The sequence below is a fragment of the Periophthalmus magnuspinnatus genome, chromosome 3 (assembly GCF_009829125.3).
Source record: "Periophthalmus magnuspinnatus isolate fPerMag1 chromosome 3, fPerMag1.2.pri, whole genome shotgun sequence".
NCBI lineage: Eukaryota > Metazoa > Chordata > Actinopteri > Gobiiformes > Gobiidae > Periophthalmus > Periophthalmus magnuspinnatus.
This window is the reverse complement of record NC_047128.1, coordinates 16,740,267-16,763,384: the sequence shown is the minus strand read 5'-3', so window position 1 is coordinate 16,763,384 and position 23,118 is coordinate 16,740,267. Positions and strand designations below refer to the sequence as shown.

At 40.0% G+C, this 23,118-nt stretch overlaps 1 protein-coding gene across 1 annotated transcript in view; it reads right to left on the bottom strand.

Moving 5' to 3' along the window:
* LOC117387766 (zinc finger protein 609-like) overlaps positions 1–23,118 on the bottom strand; it is a 142,539-nt gene continuing 119,421 nt past the window's right edge. Inside the window, exons 4-8 of the mRNA XM_033985331.2 lie at positions 16,765–16,852; positions 11,272–13,525; positions 10,209–10,563; positions 8,723–9,070; positions 1–4,100 (exon numbers count right to left, since the gene is read on the bottom strand). Of these exons, the coding sequence (XP_033841222.1) occupies positions 4,057–4,100; positions 8,723–9,070; positions 10,209–10,563; positions 11,272–13,525; positions 16,765–16,852 (3,089 nt within the window). The 3' untranslated portion in view covers positions 1–4,056. The remainder of the gene's footprint in view (positions 4,101–8,722; positions 9,071–10,208; positions 10,564–11,271; positions 13,526–16,764; positions 16,853–23,118) is intronic.

Here is a 23,118-nt window from a genome sequence, read left to right as displayed (position 1 = left end):
GGGGGGGGGGGGGGGTCAGTGTGACAGAAGGCGGGTAAGGAACGAACAAACGAGCGAATGTCTCCTCCAAATCTTCACAGAATGTTCAACTATAGGCACCAAATGGAGACAACCGCTGGCCAATAATAAATATATATTACCATGAAACGAAGAACGACGGCCAAGCACGTTCCAATATGCTGACAGCAAACACCTCTGGCTTTTTCATACACGTTTTAGAATATATGGACTTTGCTTTAACTACTGAGATAACATTACTCTCTGATACAACAGAAGCACTTTCACAACCATTGTTCTGGATAAAAACTATGTGTGTATGTATGCAGTCTGCTGGTATACTAAAAAAAAACAGGGACTAGAATAAAAATAGAATGACAACATCGCAGCTGCCTAGGATACCCTCACATGTTACGAACACCGAAACACTCCAACCATAGATGCAAAAAAAACAAGCCATTTTGTCGGGTGAGTGAGGGGAAAGGGACGAGGAACGGGACCAGGGATGGCGACTTTTTACGATGAAATCCAATGGTGAACATGGAAAATGGGAAACTTGTTGCATTCAAATCAAAATTCCAATTTGTGGTCTCTCCAAGGAGGGGTTTATTCTGTATAAAATGAGCTAGCCCTAGTGGTTTACACCTCTACAAATCTCGTATTAGTTTAGCAGTAAATACGCAACTGTGCTCTCCTGGATGTGTTCAAATGTGTCCTGTGAACTGAAATGGGACGAAATTGGATTCTTTTCTGCCTGAATTTTTTTATTTTTTTTGTTCAGCCCCATCGCCACTTCACAGAAATTCGGTCGTACTATGCGATTTTGGCAGGAAAAAAGCCAATTCGTAACAAACCAAACGCTTGCCATTAAACTGCGCGTAAAAACGTTCTTTACAAGCCAGGTGAAACTCTAAAATTATATGCGAGGAAATTAAAGTTCGAACGCATTTTTGCAATCGTCTTTCACATTTTAAGACACTTTAGCTCCCACTTTTATCAATATACGATGCAACTTTCTTTGCTTCTGTCAAATGCATGAATTATGAAATGATTTTATTTAAAGTGTGTTGTTGGTTTTTTTTGTGGATAATCACATACTTTTTTGCGTTCCTTCACGGTAATTGTAAAAAGGTTGCTGTAGATGGGTCTGTCATGATAATTACTATATCCACTTATCGTTGAGTACTGTATATGAAAGCAGGAACTATACATTTTGAGGTCAAATATTCATCGTGTGTAAAAGTGGGGAGATTTGGGGTATTTTTGTTGTAATATGAAAAGTTTTGAGCTGTAGAGGGTTGAATAAGTCACTTTTATGGCTAATTATTGGTACATTCTGGTTCATTCATATATTTGTTGCAGCTCAGGCCTTTTGAATGACACTGTAAATTTAATAGGATTTTCTTGCATTATTGATATTGTGTCAGTCACATAAAACACCTTCAATTTTATTTTTTAATTTTATTTTAGCGTGACAGGCGTAACTGTAGAGTGGTACTGCAGAGCCCAGTCTTTCTTTTCTCACAGGACCCAAGCAAATGTTTCACAAAGCTAGCATGTTATTCTATTTTCCAATTATTATTATTATTATTTTTTTACTTTACTTGGCAATATCAGTTTTAGACTTGACACTGACCTTCCTCAATAGAATTTCAACTTCAGTTTTACACTTTCACTATTAGTTTAACATCAACTGGCAAAGCATTCTGTATATTTGGGTCAATTTAAAAATGATTTAAATAAGACACACTAAAATGCATTAGAAAATAAATTTTAAAACCAAATTTGAATAATTTATTTAATACTTATGACCTCGTACAGCACCTCTCCGCAGAAATGAACAATAAAGTTATTTTGCCTTTTTATTTCAGTGAACAATGATGTTAAATTAAAGGTGCAATATCGGTCTTTTCTGGTAGAGGATTTGGCACTTGCTTGTCTGCGTAGAGATGTTCTTACTTTATCTAAAATGTTCCACAATATGGCATTAATCTCATCTGTCTCCATGGATACAAGCAGGTGACTAAACCAGGTCAAACTGCAGGTCAGATCTGTAAGAAGTGACCCCGCTCGGAGTAAAAATAATGTTTTTCAAGGTGTTTTGGAGCAATAGAAACAAATACCAATGTTGTTTTTTTTCAGAATGATAAAAAACTAGAACGGCTGCCATAGCAACTAACAATTTAAAACAAAATATGACATCTTTTGAATGGGTAAAAGTCCTCAAAACGTTTCATATAACAGGAAGTTGAAACCTGTGAACGAATTATACTGTGGAACATTTCAAGCAAAGCAGGAACATCTCCACGGCAACAAGCAGGTGTCAAACTGCGGCCACTAGAAAAGTCACATAGTGCACCTTTAAGGGCTGAACAATGTAATCGACTGAAATACTAAAAATCTGTATAGGCATCGTAAACTCTATGCAATCTGTGGCAAAAGCTCCATAGTTTTTCTTTAATAGGACAGTTCCATCTCTAATTTCACTCACTCCTCTGTTTAGTGTCATCAGTTTGTCTCTATTTTATGTATGATCTGTAAAAACGTTAACATCTCAATATTTATTTTCACTGTACCAGCTGAAAAACCAAGACCAAACCTTTAAACTGCCTAAATTCTGAGAAACTCGATTATGATGAAGCCACATGAGCAAAATGCGCAAAACCCAAAATGGCAACTATTCAAAACTTTCAAACATTTCCAAAACAAATAACAAAAATTTGAGATCTTTTTGAGATAATTTTTTTGCACAGTGAAAGAGGAGATGACAAAATATGGCATTCAAATATCTGAGTGTTTCATAATACAAGCTGTGATCTAATTTACAGTGAGAATTATTCTGTACACAGTCGCCCGCGGGAATACATAAACATATACGCACATTTTGTAGGCTGAAGACTTATTTTACAGCAGAAAAATAGAGATAGCAAATTTCACATTGTTCAGTGCACAATCGTACTAGAAAACAAAATCAAAACAAAGTAGTGGCTCTTATTGACAAAAATTGTATCACTTGTAGGGTTGTCAAAAGTCAGATATTAATCGATACTCGTTTGAGAGGGTATCGATACTAGAAAAGTCACATTCACAGGACAGAAATGAACCTTTCCTGAACAGCTTTAGAATGATCTTGAGCTGTATAAGAACAAATATAAGACCACGTAGACTAGTATACGCCCATGGACCACTACGGGACCTACCTGGACGACTGAGGGAGTACACAGAGAAAAGACCGCATGGGAATATAAAAAAGTACTATGATTTAAGGTCGATTATCACATTCTACTGTCTAAATAAAGAGTGTTTTGTGTTATAATCGTGATATCGGAATCGGTATCGAGTATCGAGTCTATTCCTCAGTATCAAAAACACTAATCACTTGCTCATATGGCTTCAACATATGTATGAAAATGGAACATTCAAAGATGAAACAAAATGATATGGAACAGATTATGACAGAATATGGACAATGTTAATTCCATTGAGGTGTACGCGGTCCGTTGGTGAGAGATGACGTCCCTGAACTGGAAAACAAAGATGGCGGTGGCTAAAATGTCCACTCTCACGTCTCCGCGAAGAAAGCAGCGGCTGGTATATTCCCCCCTTCTCCAAAACGTCTCAAGTTTCGGATATATTCTTGTTTTACGTGAGAATTTAAATCACTTCTATATGATTTCCCCCATTTTACGGTTTCCACCTAGCGCTCCCTTTTGAAAACCCACTGTTGATTCTTTGACGAAAAAAAAAAAAAAGCAACTAAAATAATGCTGTTCTCCAATAGGGTCTTTTTGCATTGTATTCGTCGACAGTGCAGAGACTAAGTGAGTTTTTCAGGGGTCCGGGTGGGCAGATGGCTTAGAACCTGGTTGTGGCAGTCCTGGAAAAGTTCAAGCTTTGACGAAGGGCAGGGAGGGAAAAAACAAAAAAACAAAACGAAAAAAAGAGGAGGACGATCTGCCAAGCCGTGGGGCAGAAGAACTAAAAACAGAGAAAGAGAGAGATACACCATTCAACTGATGTCTAAAGGTAACACCCAGGAGGCTGCGCCATGTGAGCCAGTCACATGAATCTCTGCAGGGTTGAGGTGTGACGGTCAGGTTTCCCTAAAAACACACAAAAACAAAACATTTGGATTATTTTTATGTCTTATTCCTTTTGCGACTTTTAAAATATTCTATATCGTTTAATACACAGTCGTACCAGAAAACAAAACCAAAAAAGTAGTGGCTCTTGCTGACAAAACTGTATCACTTGTCAAAAGTATCGCAAATCAGATACTAAATGATATTAAAACTAGTATCAAAACTACAAACATTTCAACTGGTATCAAAATCGAGCCAAGTATCGTGACAACACTAATCACTTGCTCTTACGGCTTGAACATATGTAATATTTGTAGTATTTATAGTATATTTTATTTGAGTATTTATAGTCTAGAGGTGACAGTGGTTGTGTAGTGGGACAGATGACCAACCAAAGGATACCCAGTTCAAATCTTGCAAATTATAAGGCAGTATTTCTCAAACTTTGGTATCTGTATATCTGGTGGTACACACGGTCCCGTTTTATTTAGAACTACCTCTTCCATTGTTTAGCATAATTTTAGAGCTGGTATAGTCCAATTTTAGACCAATTTTAGTCCTAATTTAGACCCGACAAAGTCCAGGTTTAGATTAAGTTTAGATTTAGTTTTATTTCAGTCAAATAAAAGGTTGTGGAAAATTGTTGTAAATCATTTTGTGTCAAACAAAACAACAAAAGTCAAATAAACATGTGACTAGTAGGATACGTGAAAAGTGTAAAACGGTGACACACTTAAAGGAAAATAAAATGTACAGTTATAACCTCGTGCTTGAAGTATTTAACGATGTTTCACTAGTATTTACACAGGAAGATTTTGATATTAACTTTATCTTAAATAGGAATGTTCAACCAATAATATTCCAATAGTCCATTCACGTTTGTTCAGGCATCTAACATTACCCATCAGCACACTTCTATGATCACACTTTACCGTTTCATCTTTTAAGAATGATATTTTACTTCTGTGGGGTATTAACTGCCAACACATTAGATAAAACATGTTAATATTTTGGTTTCGTCAAATACAAGTTTCACCTTCGTTTTTGACACTTCGCTCTATGTGCTAAGTCACCCCCCCTCAGAGTGTTAGACTGAGACTACAGCACATCGCATCAGGTTTGTCACGTTGTTGTGTATAGTTTTGTATCATATTTTGTATATAGAGGTTTGAATAGAGCCCAGGAGAGATCACAAGATTACTCAAACATGCACAGATGATACATATCAAACCTCTTCATGTATGTTTTTGATGAGGGAACAACGTTATAACATGGTAGAAAGAAAAGAAAAAAAAAACTCAATTTGCGTAACACCTCCTCTTTAAGTATTTATAACTACAAGATTATATAATTCAATGTTTGCTGCGTTTGACACTTATTCTATGGGGACACTCAGCAAACGCACAATATCCAGTTCACACTACATTTATTACTGATCATAAACATCAAATACCTTCAGGTTTACATTTGAGGGCTCAGTTTCAATGCTCCACCTAACACCACAGATACTTTCTAGTCTTTTAACATTCATCTTAAAACTTCCTCTTACGCAATCACAAAGTATCTGACATGTACTGTTCACTGCCGCAGTACTTGACACGGGCCACTAGATGTCCCTGCTGTCCGTGCCGTTCTGGCTCTGGATCTCACGTCTTCATTACAGCCCTAGCTTTTCACTTGTCCTCAGAAGACCCACGGAGAGAGCGGCGTATTGTCTCACTGCGGCACAGCTCTGGCACAGCCTTGTCACAGCCAAACCAGGCCAGAGCACGACTCCTCATATCCTTGTACTCCTCCGCCGGGGTACAGAGCCCGAGCGGATGAGGGAAGGTTTCTTTTGTAAGTGTTTTTGTGCTGAGAGAGCCCTGGCACCTGTCCTGTGTTGTATGCAAACACTGCAGCTAGTTTGAGTCTCTGCAGGCTTGCATTTCACTGTAATGGCTGTGTGTTTTTGTCAGGCAGGAGGAGGGAGGGGGGAGGGTTGGAGGAGAGGGAGGGTTGGAGGAGGGGGGTATAGAGACAGGCTGGTAGTCACGGTTGCATTCGAAACCATTACCAACAGCTTTCAGGAACAGTCAATGGTGTGTTCCAGGCAAATGGTAACTGGGACATTTCCCAACTAAAATTAGGGATGCTGCGTTTTCAGTTCCAATATCGATACTTAAAGGTCCTATATTACACAAAATTTACTCTGAGCTTTAAGACATGTTATAATGCGGTTACCTCTTCAAAAACACACCTGGAGTCGTGTTTTGTTTCATTCACACATGTTTGAGTAACACTTTATTACTGTATGTCTACATCTTCAAAAAAATCTAAATACAACGTTCCACCTTGTGATGTCATGTAGTGGTAGTTTTATTCTTAACAGCTACTTTTTAACTTTTGTCCAGTAGAGATTGACAAATCCAAGGCTGAAATTATCCAATTGATTCTCGTGAAGGTTTAAAAAACACAGTGGAGCACTTCCTGTTTTACCACGTGACATCACAGGGAGGAACACAGTGTTTTCTGTTTAAGAGAATAACAGCCTAAATATGAAGGATTTGTGTGTTAAACATGTGTGAATGAAAAAAAACACAACTCCAGGTATGTTTGTGATGAGGAAACAACATTATAACATCAAAATACACCATAATATGAGCCCTTTAAGTATCTTTGAAAGTATAGATATTGTATTTGCTGTAACTATTGACTGATATCATTGTATGGAATGAAAATGGAATCTTCCTCTTAAAAACACAGATATTACAAAATGAATTCAATTATTGTGCAAGTAACTACTGCACAGCTGTCATTCAATAAAAGTTCAGGGCCAACATCCGTCAGTATAGTTTTACAACAACCAAGATATTGGCTGAACCGATATCATGGAGCCGATACCTAAGCAATCAATATCCGATACCAGTATTGTAACGGTGCATTCCTACCTGGCAATTCCTTCTAGTGAACTCGAAATGTGCGCATTACGACGATGACAAAAAAAAAAAAAAGTCTCACACAAATGACGTGAGCATTTTGTTAAAGGTTCAATCAAATGTATATTAACCAAATATTTGTTTAGCGTCTGTGTCTTTAGCCTTTAGTATTAGCCGTGCTGTTTACATGCAACTCAATTCAGCTGGGGCGCTTGGACGTGCGAACTTTTAACATTCAAATGGGAAATAATCAACCCCCCAGTTCCCCGTACGCAGCAGACGAGGATACATTTTACTGTTACGCAAAAGCAAAGTACAACATTTACATATGCTGCCAAAGCTTTGTGTAATTTGTTTTTCAGTTTTGTGACAGTGTTTTATGGCCCAATTATGTTCCAATCTAGTGTAATTAGAAGTGCAGATTAGCTAGCACTTTTCTCCTGCCGCTTTTCTCTCTCTGTATTTACACATGACATCCACAAGGCACGTCTAATTCTAACCTCCTCTCCACTGACGCCGACAAAGAATATAAAACAACGAATCACATGTTATTGCAATTTTACTTTTTGAGCTTTTTGATTTGTATCCTCATCAAAAAATATACCTCCCTCTGCCGGTACATTGTAATCCATGAAGCTCCTCTGTGTTTTTAAAGTCCACGTACCTCCAGCAGACTGGTTTTGATAACGTCCGTGCTTAAATTGCCTCCGATAATCATCTTAGCGGGTTTATCTCTAATTGTTCTTAGCTCGTCACAAATGGCTTAGTTCACTGCGCCAATAGAAGCAGGCCTAGCGGAATTAGGCCTGGCAACACATTACTTACTGAAACTTTTTAAGCATATCTTTTTTAACTTTGTGCATGCCCTTATTTGTACTTATTCAGTGTTTCTATGTTGCACTTTATCACCAAAGAAAGTTCCTAGTTTGTGAGCTGTGTTCACTGACAATGGCAATAAAAAGTCTTCTTATTCTGAAATATTATTGGGAAAACTGAAAAGTTGTATTTTGCTCTGAATTATATTTTAATACCACTTTAATATTCTTACTTAAAGGTACATTATCTGACTTTTCTGGTGGAGAGTCCCCGTCCAGGATGTCATTGGTTTGCATAAAAAGTTGCAGTTCCACAGTATGGCATTAAACTTCTATATCCCTATGGAGATAAGGGGATATAGAAGCAACCACCAGAGAAGCTACATTTTTAAAAAGTTCTCAAAATGTGTAGTATAGTACTGGTACTTTAAAGTGGAACTAAAAACTACATCAACTTATACTATACTAAAGTGTATACATGATGTTTTAATGGCATCGTGTTGTTCCTAGTCTAAATTTGCAGCTTTCTGCTCAAAAACTGAGTGTGTTTCTTCCAGTGGCCAATTTCAAGTACTACAAGACATCACACATAACTTATCTGATTACAGCCAGGTGTTTCTGATTACCGGTACAAACATCTGAATGCAGGGACAGAGTTTGAAATGTGGATACCTGTTAGACCAATCACACTGTTCCTCATATGTCCAGACCCCTCCTCTCCCCATCACTCTACCCTTTGGTCCTCCAGGTACTGCCCACGTTAGCAACTCTATTTGAAACGTGATTGTGGGAAAACTTTAGGTATTTAGTCCCACTTTATGTGTATGAACCAGCTCAAAACCAAACCTGTACCTACACATTAAAAAGCACTTCCCCTCTGCCTGGTGTTGGAGGGGTGGGGCACACGTACCTGTGGAGTAGGAGAGGTCGTACTGCCCTGAGAGCAGAGGGTATCCCAGGTGGTGGTGTGAGGGCATGATGCGCTGTGAGGGGGAGGAGCGCGGCCGTTCCACATCGCGCTCCCTGTCCCCGGTCGCTCCTCGCTCCCCCTCTCTGTCCCGCTCGTGCGGAGCCTTGTCGCCCACTGTGGGGGACTTGCTCTTGTACTGGCTGGCGTGCTGATGCAGAATGTCCAGCGCTTTGGAGTCCGGAGCGGCTTTAGTCACAGTGGGACTAGCACGAGACTTCTCACTGCCCTCCTCACCAACTATTTTACTCCCATATGGGGAAAATGGGTAGCCTCCGGGTAGGTACGAACCTTGGGAGGAGAAGATCATGTTAACATTTATGTTAGTTATAGTATTATACAAATCCAATGGCTAAGTGTTGTGTGTTAATTTTGCATAAAGCACACTGCTCTGCTGACAGTACCTTACCAACATGTAAATAAATGCTTAAAGTGGAACTAAACACGACAGACTTTTTTCTACTTAACTGTGTATATTGTGTTTTAATAGCATTATCTTCTTTGGCAACTATAATGCAAACAAGATACATTTGCATCGTCAAAACCCCCTGAATCTAAATGTGTGCTGCCTTCAGTGGCTTCTACAATTTCCAGTAATTGGTGACATCACATAAGACTGCTCTGATAAATGGCAGGTGTTTCTAGTCAAAAACATCTGACTACAGGGGCGGAGTTTGAAGTGTGCATACCTGTTGGATCACACTGTTCCTCGTATGTCCAGACCCCACCCCTCCTCCCCCCTCACTCTCCCCTTTAGTCCTCCAGGTTCTGCCCAGTTTATCAGCTCTATTTGAAATGTAGCTATGGGCGGAGTTTCGGTTAAGACCCACTTTAGCTAATAACTAATATTTGTGGCATTTACAGAGAGTGAAAAGGCTTTTCACATTGATAGGTGAGATATTTCAGTTTGTAGCCGTGCTATAGGCGCATTAAACAGCAGCTGTACGTTCTGCAGTTTTAATGCACAGCTCTTCATTGTTTAGTGCTTACTTATACTACTTAACCCATGTGATAACACTGACGGAATCAAATTAATTTCCTAGCATCGCATCATTACAGCTCACACTGTCTCAGAGGAGCTATGATTCATCCACTAATCATTTCAACCAGCAAAGTGCAATTGTGCCAAGTGGTGCAGTTATCATTCCTTTGAAAAAGATTAATTGTTTAAAAAAGATCTGTTTTTGAAAAATACCAAAACACCAAAATGAGCAAATTCCAGAGACTCAATCAGTTTAAAACAGATTTTTAAAATTATTGTACAAATTGAAGCCAACATGTTCATTAACTTTAATTTGTGTTTCAACAACTGATAAAAGGAAAACCCTGTAACTATGTTGGATAAATATTTGCTTATACAAAAATGTTGCTTTCTCCGAACAGTGGGTAAAAACTTTCATATCCAGTGTGAGTGAAGTAGTGTGTGTACCTGGATAGTTCTGCATCATGACGGAGGGCATGCCCCTGTACCCTGGGTGGTTGGGGTCAAAGCCCTGTCCATAGGGGTACCCGTGCATGTAGGGCATGTACCCCTGGTGCTGTGCGAGGGGGGAGGAGAACTGCATGTGTGGGTTAGGCCGTGAGTCTTTGCTGAGGGAGCGGTGCTCCTCTGTTAGCCGCTCGCTGTCCTTAGCATCCTCTTTAGCTCCACTCTGAGAGTCTTTTGGCCTGCTCCGCTCCTCCTTTAGCTTGCGCTCCCTGTCCCGATCCCGCTCCCGCTCGTCCTTCCACCGGGGCGGCTGCTGGTGCTCCTCTTCCACCGACGGCTTCTGGCTCTCAGGATACTGAGGTGGAACAACACGTTACTAGTACTACATAAGACTGGGTGATATAGTGATAAAAATTGAATCATGATCCTATTTCTTTGGTGATATGCAATTATGGTAAAATCGCCATACCATGATCTCTAATTTTCTGAAACAAAGCAATAAGTGAGTATGACTAACACATTTTATACTTTGTAGATTAACAGAAATTATGAACATCTTCTTTTATATATATTTTCAAACATATCTCTAATAATATAGAAAAGGCCTTCACAAAATTCTACGAAATGACAGGGGTGAGTACAATTTGTGTCTAGTCTACCCAAGTAAGAGTAACATTACTTCAAAATAATATTACTCAAGTAGAAGTATAAATTAGTGATCCAAGAAATTACTTAAGTTAGAGTGAAACTAGGAGCAATCATCTGGACGTAACATCTGATTTATATTTTGAAGTTGATGTAATTTGAAGGACAAAATATTAAATAGGAGCGAAGAAGAACCAAAACCTTTACTCCTACCTAATTATATTGAAGTAACAGTACTCTTACTTGAGTAAAAGTATGCTGTATACTCTGAAAAGTACAATTTCTATACAGTAACTGAGCACTACTCACCTCTACAAACTGAAAACAGCACGTTGAATCTGATGGTTTTATATTTACATGCAAAAAGCTACATCGAGTACACCAATACAACATACTACAAAGGATAAAATGGTGTTACCTGTCTGTACCACATGGCCTGCTCCATCCCCGCCTGTCCCCGGGCCTCCAGAGCCTGTTTGGAGTCATCCTTCCCATGGTGGGCCCCATCTGTCAGCTTCATCTTCAGCCCCTCTGCCTGTGGTGTCTTGGTCTCATCTCCCTTTAGACCGACCATAGACTTGGGTTCTGACGGAGAGTCTCTAGATTTGCTCTGGGGCTGTGACTTCCCCATCTCAGATTGGTTGGGGGCTTTGGAGAGACTGGGAGGCAGCGGACTCTTTTGCTTCCAGTCCTCTTTCATGGCCTCCCTCTCTTTTACATCCTTCTTCTCTGCAGCGCGATGTTGTTCCACCATCTGTCTCTGCCTCTCCTCATACTGCTGTCGGTAGGCCGGGTTAGTGTTCATCAGGTGGTTGTGGTAGGCCTGGTCGGGGTGGTAGGCGTAGGGCGGGACGTAGGCGTACTGGTTGTAATACAGCGGCTGCATGTACATGTTGGACCTCTGCTGGATGACCGATGGCTGCTGCGGCTGCTGTCCGGGAGTGTTGACGTCTGGTTTGCGATCTTCGTGAATCTCCACCTTGACTTTGTCCTCACCTTGCTCTTGGTCGTCCTCCCTTTTCAATTTCACCGGCCCTTCCCCTGCTGGTGTCCCCTGATTGGGCCCACCGGGACTTGGGTTGACGTAATTGGGTGAGTAATAGGCCTCATATCCAGCATAGTACGGAGAGTCTTTGTTAGATGGTTGATTTGGGAACAATGCTTTCTTGACGCTTTCCCGAATGCCTTGGTCGTCCGTCTTAGTTTTAACTCCTTCCAACTTACCCTCCGCGTCCTCCCCAGCATCTGAGATATCCGAGTAGGCAGGGCTGTTGGTTTTCACTGAGGCGTTGTCAGCTCCGTTCTGGCTGACCATGTGAAGGGGCGTTAAGGGCTGCGGCATGCCAGTTCCGTCTATCCTACTCGCCACACCAATCGACGGACTTGGCGCGTTATCAGAGAAGCTATAAATCTTGTCTGCTTCTGCTTTTATGCTAGCTAGCCGACTCTGGTGTGGGTCTGAGGATCCGTTAAGAAGTCCATCTCCTTTGTTCCCTTGTTCACAGGGATCTGGATAGGGGACCTTCCCGTCCTCTGTTTTTAATCCCTTTCCCGCCGGTTTAGGGCTTTCTGCATCCTTCAACCCATCCTTTTTCTTCTTTTCCTTCTTTTTCTTTTCTTTGGAGTTATTCGAAGCAGGGTCAGCTATAGCTGGCGGTTTAGGTTGCGCACCCTTCATTTGGGGGCTTTTGGGGATACCTTGCATGATTGGCGCTACTGCTGAAGTGGAGTTCGGATTGCCAGGAGGAAAGGTGTATAATTGCTGGGACGCTGCAGATCCTGGAGCGACGGGCCGCGGAGACTTCATGTTTTTCTGCACCAATTTGTCAGCCTTCCCCCCAGCCTTTTTCCCACCTCTCTTGTCATCTAACCCATCATTGCTCGTTTCATCAGTTAGACAGACCCCGTCTTCACAACCATCCATGGGTTCTGCCTCAACTTCCATGGCTTTCTTTTTACCAGGCTTGGACCCAAACTTGCCCGGCGATGGCGAAGGACTTTGGGCGTCGAACCCTCTACCTTTTGGTGTTACCGATCTCGCCGGTGACATGCAACCTTTCTGGGATATCGACGCTCCATTGCAGCTTCCCGGTTCGGGGTGGAGAGTGGAATCTTCTCCGTATTCGCTATCACCGTCAATCTCCAACTTAACATCATCATCGTTGTGAGCTCTAGCTTGGTGATACTTGAGTCCGTTGATGTGTTTGTACTTTTTATTGCAGTTGGGATGGGGGCAGTCAATGAGAACTGGCGAGGGGCAAGTCCGGTCAATGGGAGGAGGAAGAGGCTCTGCTTTTATAGTCGGCAAGTGTACCCCGCCTACTATTCCGCTATTCGAATTTGTACGCATCCGCTTGTTGCCTTTAGAGTCCTCTGAGCTAGAATTCGGCTCCATGTCCGAAGTAGGTTTGGTTTTGCGCTTCCCGGCGGAGGAAGGGCTGGCTTTGACGTCTTCAGTGTTGCTGTTGGGAGGGGTGCGGCGCTCGGAGGGGGTCTGGCTGCCACGGCGACCCTTGCTGTTGGACGCACCGCGGGTCTTGTTGTTGGTAGTGCCCTTGTTGTCTGATGAATTGCTGTTGTCGTTGATGGGGGTGTTGTTATTCGGTCTCATGCGTTTACCCCGCCCGCGCCCATTTCTCATCTCCAAGTCGCTGGTGGGAGACTCACAGAATCTGGAACAGAAGAGGACAGAAAACCATTAGAACGTTACAAGATTGAAGGGTGTTGGTACAATTTTGGGGAATTCAACCTCTGCCTCACTAGTATGGGTGAAGAATATACAGTTCACTACACGTCCATCAAAATACTTGTTTTGAAAATATGTGAAATTACAATATCTATATTGTACCATAAAACTGACTGAACTTCCAAGGTTATAAAGTTGTACTTGCTGACAGTTTTGCAATACTTGAACCTCAACTAAGACATTGCACTTTATTTTAACAAATTTCAAATAGATTGCTAAATAACAACTAAATAACAAGTTAAACATGTTACTTGTGTAAGTGTGCGTTGTAACAGGCTCATTAGCAGCCAAGCTTTATATAGACCTTTAAGAATCTCATTATGATAAACAAAGTACTTAAGGGTTATAATCAATCAACTCGGAAAATGTTTGTTTGATTACTATATATTGTAAACATTCTAATTACATAATGTAGACTATGTGGTCTTTATATGACCTAAAACAAAAGCTATACTTAGTTATTTTATTAGCACTGCATCAATCTTGTTTTGTTGTTCTTCAGATTTTAGAGTGGGATGATGTCATAATCCCAGATGTGGGGTAAGAAACAGTTTTTTCCTATAAATAAATTACATAGTATTTTGCCATGAAATATCCAAAAGTTAAATTCACAAAAGTTCAATCATTTCTGTTACTGATTAGACCCCGGTAATTACTGTATTACAACAGAAATGAGCATTTTAGCTTAATTTAAAATGCCCCATCTGTATTAAATAAAATTAGCCTATAGAATGATGTAATCTGAGACCCAGCATTAGTTATTTCTGAAAATGTTCCTTGTTATAAGTTTAGACATAGATGAAAAAATAATGACCTCCAACACCTCAAAATAAAACTGCCAACAGCACTTTTCACAGTTCCTAAAAACAGATCGTGACATCGCATCGCAAAGTTGTACTATCCTTTAATTAAGATCAAATGTAAGAGTAACGTTATTTCATAATAATATTACTCAAGTAGAAGTACAAAGTGGTGGTCCAAGAAATTGCTCAAATAAGAGTAAAAAAATATTTGAAAAAATTACTTAAGAGTACTAAATAAATAATAACTAAATAATTAAAAATGACTCAAATAGAAGTACAAGTATGCTGCTCAAAAAATAGGCTTAATGTAAATGTACTACCCACCTCCGTCTAACACTGACTTGTTTTTTTATACACAATTTCTGGTTTGACAGAGTGTTTGAATGTAGAATGAACACCATGTACCGCTTTTCTTTGTGTAAGGTTGTGACATCATCTGTAAAGTGGGCTATTCAAAAAGTGTCAGCTAGCATACGCCGCTACATAATCACAACATCCATTTACATAGTTCAGATTGTAGCTTGGCCTTGCACAGTGGAGCTATTATCTACATGCGCAGAACTGAAGGTTGGCTGTCTCTGATAAAAAGACTGGTGCATGGCTCACAGCTGCTGCTACAAGTGCTAGCAAACAATTTGAGCCTCAGCGGGTGACGCGGATCGGGTAGAGAGTGTGTGATAGTGGCAGGTGGATTCACTCTCATTACCACTCAAGTTTATACTGCGAGTGCCCAAAGCTTCCTGAATTATTCATGCCCTGGATCTAATGTAGTCGTGCTGAAAACTATGGGAGCGCAGGGAGTAAAAACACAACGTCTTTAGAACATTACTCAGACATGTTATGATGCATTGGTCTGCAGATATCCATTAGCGGTTGGATTCTTTCTCACTGTGCATAATGGACACTCCAACTTGCATTCCTACAGTTTCTACATGATATAAATATGCTAGTACTTGAAGTAGACAGGAACAGACAGGCTTTGTGTTATGCTTAGCTGATGATAGGATAAAAATATGAGAACGCAACGGGTATAATACTTCGCAACAGCATACGCAATAAAGATACCATGTAGTTTCTATGGCAATTGGAATAATAAATAATTTTTCTATCTTTTCCTTTTTGAATATTTCTTTCATATTTCTAGAGTTATTCACTGGTTTCATCTTTCTTTTATATGCAATATGGAAGAGAAGATCTGAATGCTGCGGTATTTCATAATAGTTCCTTTGGCTTGCTTTAGTTCACACCTCAATGAGACTGTACTGACAACTTAATGGCCCTGTATCCGATTTTTTCCATGTATTTGAGCAAAATGTGTCTTGTCCCAGCGCAGATATATTTTAGCATAAGTCCACTGTGTACTGTCTGGACTGTGCCAAAAGTTCAAATTGAAACATGTTCAATTTACGTTAAACACAGCTCTTAGGATCAAAATAAGTCTGCTGTGTGTGCTACATCTAATCATAAAACGTTTTATTGTCCGATAATCACGAAGAACATGTTAGCATGATTGTTGTTAGCTTTACCGTTACACTCCATGCTGGTTTCTGAGAGCTGTGAAAAGCACTTATAAACTCATCGTGGTTAATAATTAGAATGTTGGAAATGCTTAAGTTAAGTGAAAAATAACTTTACATTGCAACAAGTGTAAACCCTTTAAAAATAACTACTTCTGTTTTTCTTTTTTTTTTACATTTTTAAGACAGTAACAGGTACAGTGCCTTTTAACAACAGTAAGAATTAAATGAACTAGTGTATCTAGCAACACTGCATGTTCATAGCACTATCCCTTTAGCAAAGACAAATACTGCACTTGGAGAACACCATGCCACCGCCCACTAATCTAAGAAAACGCCACGTTTGTGGGGAATGTTCTACAGTGTTGAGAAAAAGCTATTAGTCCAATAATTGGATTCTGCAATCTGGCTTGTTAGAGCAGCTTTCCATTTCCACAGCCACCTCCTGGGACATCAGCTGTTTGCCAATGATTGGAGGCTCGGCGGGCTGGAGATAAAGAACACAGCTCCCCAGCAGGCGGCCGTTAGCGCAGAGCCAGTGCAATATATCCTTGAGCTGTTGCCTCTGCTGCAGATTCATATCACACAGAATGTAACAGGGCGAAGGCTGAGGACGGTACATAAATGATTCATGCATCCATTTCAGGCTTGACATTTACTACAATGTGTGACAGTAGACAGGCACTAAATAAAATCTGGGCTTGTTGGCTTTCACAACCACCGAGAAATGATGTACAGCGCGTTTCATCATCTAATCTAGCAAACTGGAGGATGCATATTTGAACATCAGCGGCTCCACTGCGCTCTGTGGGTGGAATAGTAAACGACGAGCTGGTCTGGCTCACCTCGGGGGAGCCCAGTCGTGCCGTGTGCAGTCCAACAGAGTGCCCACGTACGTCTTGTTCCTCCAGGTTACGTTCACAACCAGCATGCCTGCAAAACACAGAGGTACATTAGATTAGGGGGGATTTAATCAGTACATTCCCTATTTGCATTTCATTAGGTTTCAAAAGGGATAAACACTACAGCACTGCTAACCACAACATCAAGACATTTTTTTTTCCCCCCAAATTGTGTCTCAGTAATACTGTACTAGTGATTCATGTGGGATAAAGTGGTTCAGAGAAATATAATCTTAAAGAACAAATATTATGAATTCCTTGTATTGTTATTGGCCATTAAACATGCTCTTGCGCATCTGTACTTTTGCTTTTCATGATTTAGAATTAGCAAAACAATTAAACTAAGTAACGAGGAACATGTCTGGATACGTTAATATAAGCACTCTAATAATGAACGTGATTTAACGACAGAAATGCTTAAAAAAAGTCTGACAATGATTTAAAGATTTAAAACGAATGAATCACAAAAATCCCGGGAACCTCAAACAAGTGTTATGCGAGACTCAGGATTACTGAAACCAGCGTGAATGACGTGAAAAACAACTCCAGGTATGTATTTAATGAAGGAGCAATATTCTAATATGGTTTAAAACTCCAAAAAAGTGTGTATAATATGTGTTCTATTTGTACCATACAGCTTACACAAATCACTACAAATTATAGGGACATCAATGCTATAAACTGCAAGATGTGAATGAACAAATTACCCTCACTGCAACAGAATAGTAAAGCACCATAGATTATTATAAAATGCAAAATACATCCCACTTCACTGATGTGTATTCAGGCAATCTCCAGTCTATTTTACCATTCCCATTATCAACAATAAGCAAACATCATTTAGGTTGAACCCAGTAAACTCATCAGCCTGACATCCTGCGGTGCACTAGTCCTGACTCCATGTTGCCTGCTACAGTGGCAGATTCCCCCAAAGACCGTAACCACGGAAACACAGCACGCACGCTCGCCATGTAAATGAGCCATCTCTCACAAGGAGACAAGATTTTTCACTTCTACATCTCTGGAATTTACTACCACGGGGAGAGAAGCAAGCCACTAACAATACATATGCATGCTTTGAGAACGGCTTTACACTGGCTTATTCATATATTAAACAATGTGGGCGATGCAACCAAGGCATTCTTTGACTGGTTTGTCTTTTATACGTTTGAATAAGGGCTGCAAGATTAACGATCAAATCAAGAACGTGATTTGAAAGTTAATATTTCTTTTGTTAATTCTTCTGGATGTGTTTAAAATGTGAAGTTTGAAAAAAAAATAAAAAAATCCCAAATCTAATCATAATATTTGTCAGAAAAATCCCAAATCGTTTAGCCCTAATTTGAATGCTTAAGTAAGACATCTATGCTAGCAACAGTGCGGAGTGAATCATTTAGAGGAAATAAACTTTAAACTTAGCAGCATGGCTATAAACAAAATGGTGCTAACATATCAACAAATTATACCGATGGCAATAAATGCAGAAATTGATATGTTGAACGTGTATGGACTCATAATATACTCATGAAAATCTGGATCAATTCACAATAGAGCTGTACAATATATCATAATCAAATCTAAAATACAATCTGAACAGAATCCAACTTTTTTAACATAACACAAATATAACGGCAATACTTGCAATTAGACTTTTTTCCCAAAATAGTGCAGCCCTGGTGAGTTTGAGAGGTTTGACTCCACTTTTCATTATATTAAAGATGACAATTTTGTAAAGGGTTATAATTTTACGTCTTGGTTGGACATGGGCAGCAGTTGTGACGACACATAGAGGTAAATCCAGTTCTGTTACCTAGCAACCATACTGTAAAAAAGAGCCAAAGCTCATCTGATTTACACTATAGTGATTATTGAACAAATTAAATATAACATGACTTCACCTTTAATTTGTCAAATGAGGGTTTAAACTGCCAAAAAAGAGTCATCCTTGCGCATATAGTGCCACTCATTTTGGATGTATTTTAAGTGTTGAGGACAGAGGTAGACGCGTTTTAAAACTCACTTCTGTAATTTAGCACTATGTGAAACTATTATAAATATTTAGCGCAGGTACTATCCCACCGATCCAAGTCATAATTAGAACAACATGAAAACCTGTCATACGCGCTTTAAGAAGATGACCTCACCTAATAGCATCAATTACACAAGCGTAAATTAAACTAAAGAACATTTGAGAAGAAGACGTGTCATAATGCTTTAGATGCCAGCAGTAGCAGCTCAGGGCTTGTGGATTCAGTGGGAACATTGGGTTTGACAGGCGGTTATGGAGTGGGTAAGAAAAGCTCTTTGACTTCACTGGTATTGCTACAATCTGTCACACTTAGGAGCCAGACACTGCCACTAGGATCGAGAGAATTTGGTGTGAGGTGTACACAATCTGAGCAGACACTTGATACGACATTTTGAATTTAAAATGAGTTCAACAGGATCACGCGGGGATCTGGTTCTTCTCAAATGCTGCTCAGCTAGTGACAGTGCACAAGCCCGTCATGTCAGCAGAATACCAGTGTGTATATGAACAGGATGTGTAATGTTAGACAGGCATGTGCTGAGAAGCTGGACAGAGGGAGCCTGTACGTGGTAATGCAGTAACGGTAAATAGTATTAGACCTATATAGTACCTGTGATGTCATATGTACTGATAGGATGAATTAACTTTCTAAAATTTGATGAAATCTCAGAGGGTGGGAAGTAAAATTACTCTATGGGCGAGGCACTATTATTAAAAGAAATATCCAAACAGAAAGGCAATAAATGAACCAGAACCAGATTTGTTTATAAAGGAACCGTACGCCAGATTTTGATTTAAAATTTCAAAAACTTCGCCTCATTTCTGGAGACACAGAGAGGTTAACATGTTCAAATCAAATAATAACTCTTACTGAACAATTGCAATTACAAAAACATTGGACACGATCGTCAAGTTGTTGGTGTTATAATTTGATGTTTTGGTTCTCGAGGCAATTATCCAATCAGAAACCAGAATGAGCCCCACATGAGTCCTTCATTTGGGTTTCCAGTTTTAATGCTGAAATTGATTTGGTTTAAACCTAAAATGACTCTCAGTGATCTGAATCGTCACTACCTAAACCCCAGCACCTACAGCCAATCATTAATCAGTGCTAGTGCAGCCTTTGCAGCTCAGTGAGTGAATACTGGAGGTTCTGAGCTTTCACATGAGGCTTGTCCATATACTTAGAATGAGAAAAACATGCATGTGACATCTGTCTGCAGGTTTAGCCACTGAGAACTCCAGTATCAACAGTACAAGCACAGGCTAGTTACTTTAATTAGTCGGATATTTCCACTCCACAAACTCAATATCGATTACATGGCTTAATGCCGTTTCTAGTGACAAAACTACAACTTGTTGCCATTACAAGTGACGAAATAGCTTCCACCTCCACGTGTTCTTTGTGTCAGTTTTTGTTTCATGATTATCGGCAGGCAATAGGCTGCGTTTACATTCTACAATTGGATAATGTGATACTTTCGGTGAGAGCGCAGGGGCCTATACAGCTGTTATTGAAAGAAATATCCAAACTCATGATCCACGAGGGATTGGCTCTACAAGATTGCCAGATTAATCTTACGGTTTAAAGTCCTTTGAAGTCGCATCACGTCACAGTTGAATAATGGCACCGAGGTATTGCTAAAAAATGATTTCACTTCTGTTTATTTATGGTGACAGATAAGACACTGAACTTTGTGCCAGCTTTTGTTAGGAGAGGCTTAGTTATTACAGAGATATTAGCCATAAACAAGGTCAATAAATCTTATACTAGTTTCAATTTTAATCCTGATTAGAATCTGAGTATCAACCTTTTGATAAGCACTAAAAACCAAGACATCGACATGAAAAGCAACTGATTTTTCCCGCAATGTTCATTTTGAGATGTAGTTTCCCAAGCTCCATTCAAGTATAGTGAGAGTAGCTTCCAGCCTCACAGTTATTAAAACTCATTAAACCATCAGCCGTTATATTTGGATGTTAAAACGGGAGTGTATAAATCTAGCATTAAAAGGCATAATGTTTCGCGGTAGTGTGGTGTAGATTTACTGCCCCCCCCTCGCCTTGTCCAGGATGACCTCAGCGTGCCACCAGAGCTAGCCTACGCAGCAGAGAGAGGCCTGAGCTAACGGAGCAGGAATGCACCGGCTGCAGCTCGCACGGCTAAGTGTTTATTCACTTAAGAGGCTCCACTGCGCAATGCTCTCCTCTGCAGTACTAGCACTATCCCTCCACATAACATGTATTTTCCACTGGGCTTAAAACAGACACGTACGCTAGTTTATATTGATTTTTTACAATAATTCTGATGTTTTATATTGCTGCTGGTATTACTGTAGTGATGAAATGTGCAATGTGTGTCAATTCCATAAGCTCTGTGCACAGCTTGCTAGCTCACTGTGTCTCAAACCTAATGCCAACTTTTATTAAAAGAGTAAAATATGAGATCAACATTTGATTAAAATTAAAATTAACTAAAGTAAAGACTACACGGTTGTTTTTATATGATTACTTCAGTTTGCAGAGTTATTTTAGTATTTCTCAATATTAAACAACTTCATTTGTTTAGTCTTTAACATGTTGTCAGTGACGTCCACCCGCAGCTCCCTGACCACTGCCTGATCTTTAAATATTTATTCATTTTATCTCGAATCTCCAAAAAACTCAGAGAAACAATTGGACAGGAAGTAGTGACACTAACATTGAGGCTGCTGTTGTGCGTAGATCCTATTTTTGGAACATTCTTCTATGCATGTCTTTCATTTGATCACATATTAATATCTTGCCATTATCAGTCATGGTTTCATGTTCCACCAATTCACCAAGGCACATTTCTCAGTTTGATTTCTGTCAAACCACAATTTCCTGTATCGGTGGGCAAGACACTGAACCAACACTACGCCTTTTTGGTTACAATACTAGTGATAAGGCTGGCTGCATTTTGTGTACAAATACTACCGGACCATAGTTATCCTAAAAGTTATAGACAGACACCACTAGAGGGTACTTGGCCTGTGAAAAAGAGAGTTTGTAACAAGCTTAACACAATCTAATGTGCATCTAATCTAATGTACAAAAGCAGAATCAATTTACAAATCTCCATCTATCACCATGCTTCTCCTTTCTGCTGTGGTCCATAAAAACCCTTCTAATCCAACCAATACAGAAAATGTGGTTCACTACAACGCAATAGACCTATTAACAAACCAAAGGCTTACATCCAAAAAAAAGCTATTCCAGGTATGACAATACGTTACAACATGTTAAAGTGGGACTAGACAAACTCTGCCCACAACCACAGTTCAAAAAGAGCAGCTAAACTAAGAAGTACCTGGAGGACTAAAGGGGAGCGTGAGCGGGGAGGACGGGCGGGGTCTGGAAGTATAAGGAACAATGTGATCACTAACAGATATCCACACTTCAAACTCCATAATCAGGTCAGTTCTATGTGATGTCACGTAGTACTTGAAATTGCAGTGGCCACTGGAGGCAGCGCAGTTATTTTTCACAGTTTTTGAACACAAAGGTGGAAATTTACCTAGTTAGCACTAAAAATGCCAAAAAGGACAAGGAAAAGTCGGCGCTATGCTATGTATGCTATTCAAACACCGTATACGCAGTTTAGTCGCAAAAAAAAAGTTGATTTAGTGTTTCATTCCACTTTAAGTACACAAGTCTATTCTGCGTGTCCCATTTAAATCCGCGTCTAAAGCAGTTCTATATGTTTACAGGAACCCGCTGACACTTGGCTGTGGCTCTCTTCCTGCTTTAGAAGACTTCAGGAGCGCTGCCAACCGCCCCTGTCATCTGTGTGTGTGCCGAGCCAGCCAAAGAGCTCCTGCCTGCGCTTCACATTTCTGACACATTAAGAGAAGCCCCACCACTCACCCACACCCCCTCCACGCCTCCACCCCCCCCCGGATAGTCCGACTCTCCAAGCACTCAGCACAAAACGGCCCTGGCATACGGCCCTGGCACCTCAATGACTGGCCCTTCATTGCAATTTTTAGCTTCTCTACCCACCTCTGCCTATAAAATCAATTCTAACATGTGGATTTCCAAGTGCAATTCAACTTTAAATATTAATACTTTGCAGTGATATCATACTGGAGGGTTCTGCATATATGTCTATGGCAGTATGGTCAGCAGTTGCCATAGTGACACAATGGACACATTAGCAAACTGCCAAAAAAGTCTGAAATCTCAAGAAAAAATACAAAATGGATTTAAACAACACATTTTCAGAAGCACATGTTCTTCACTCAAAC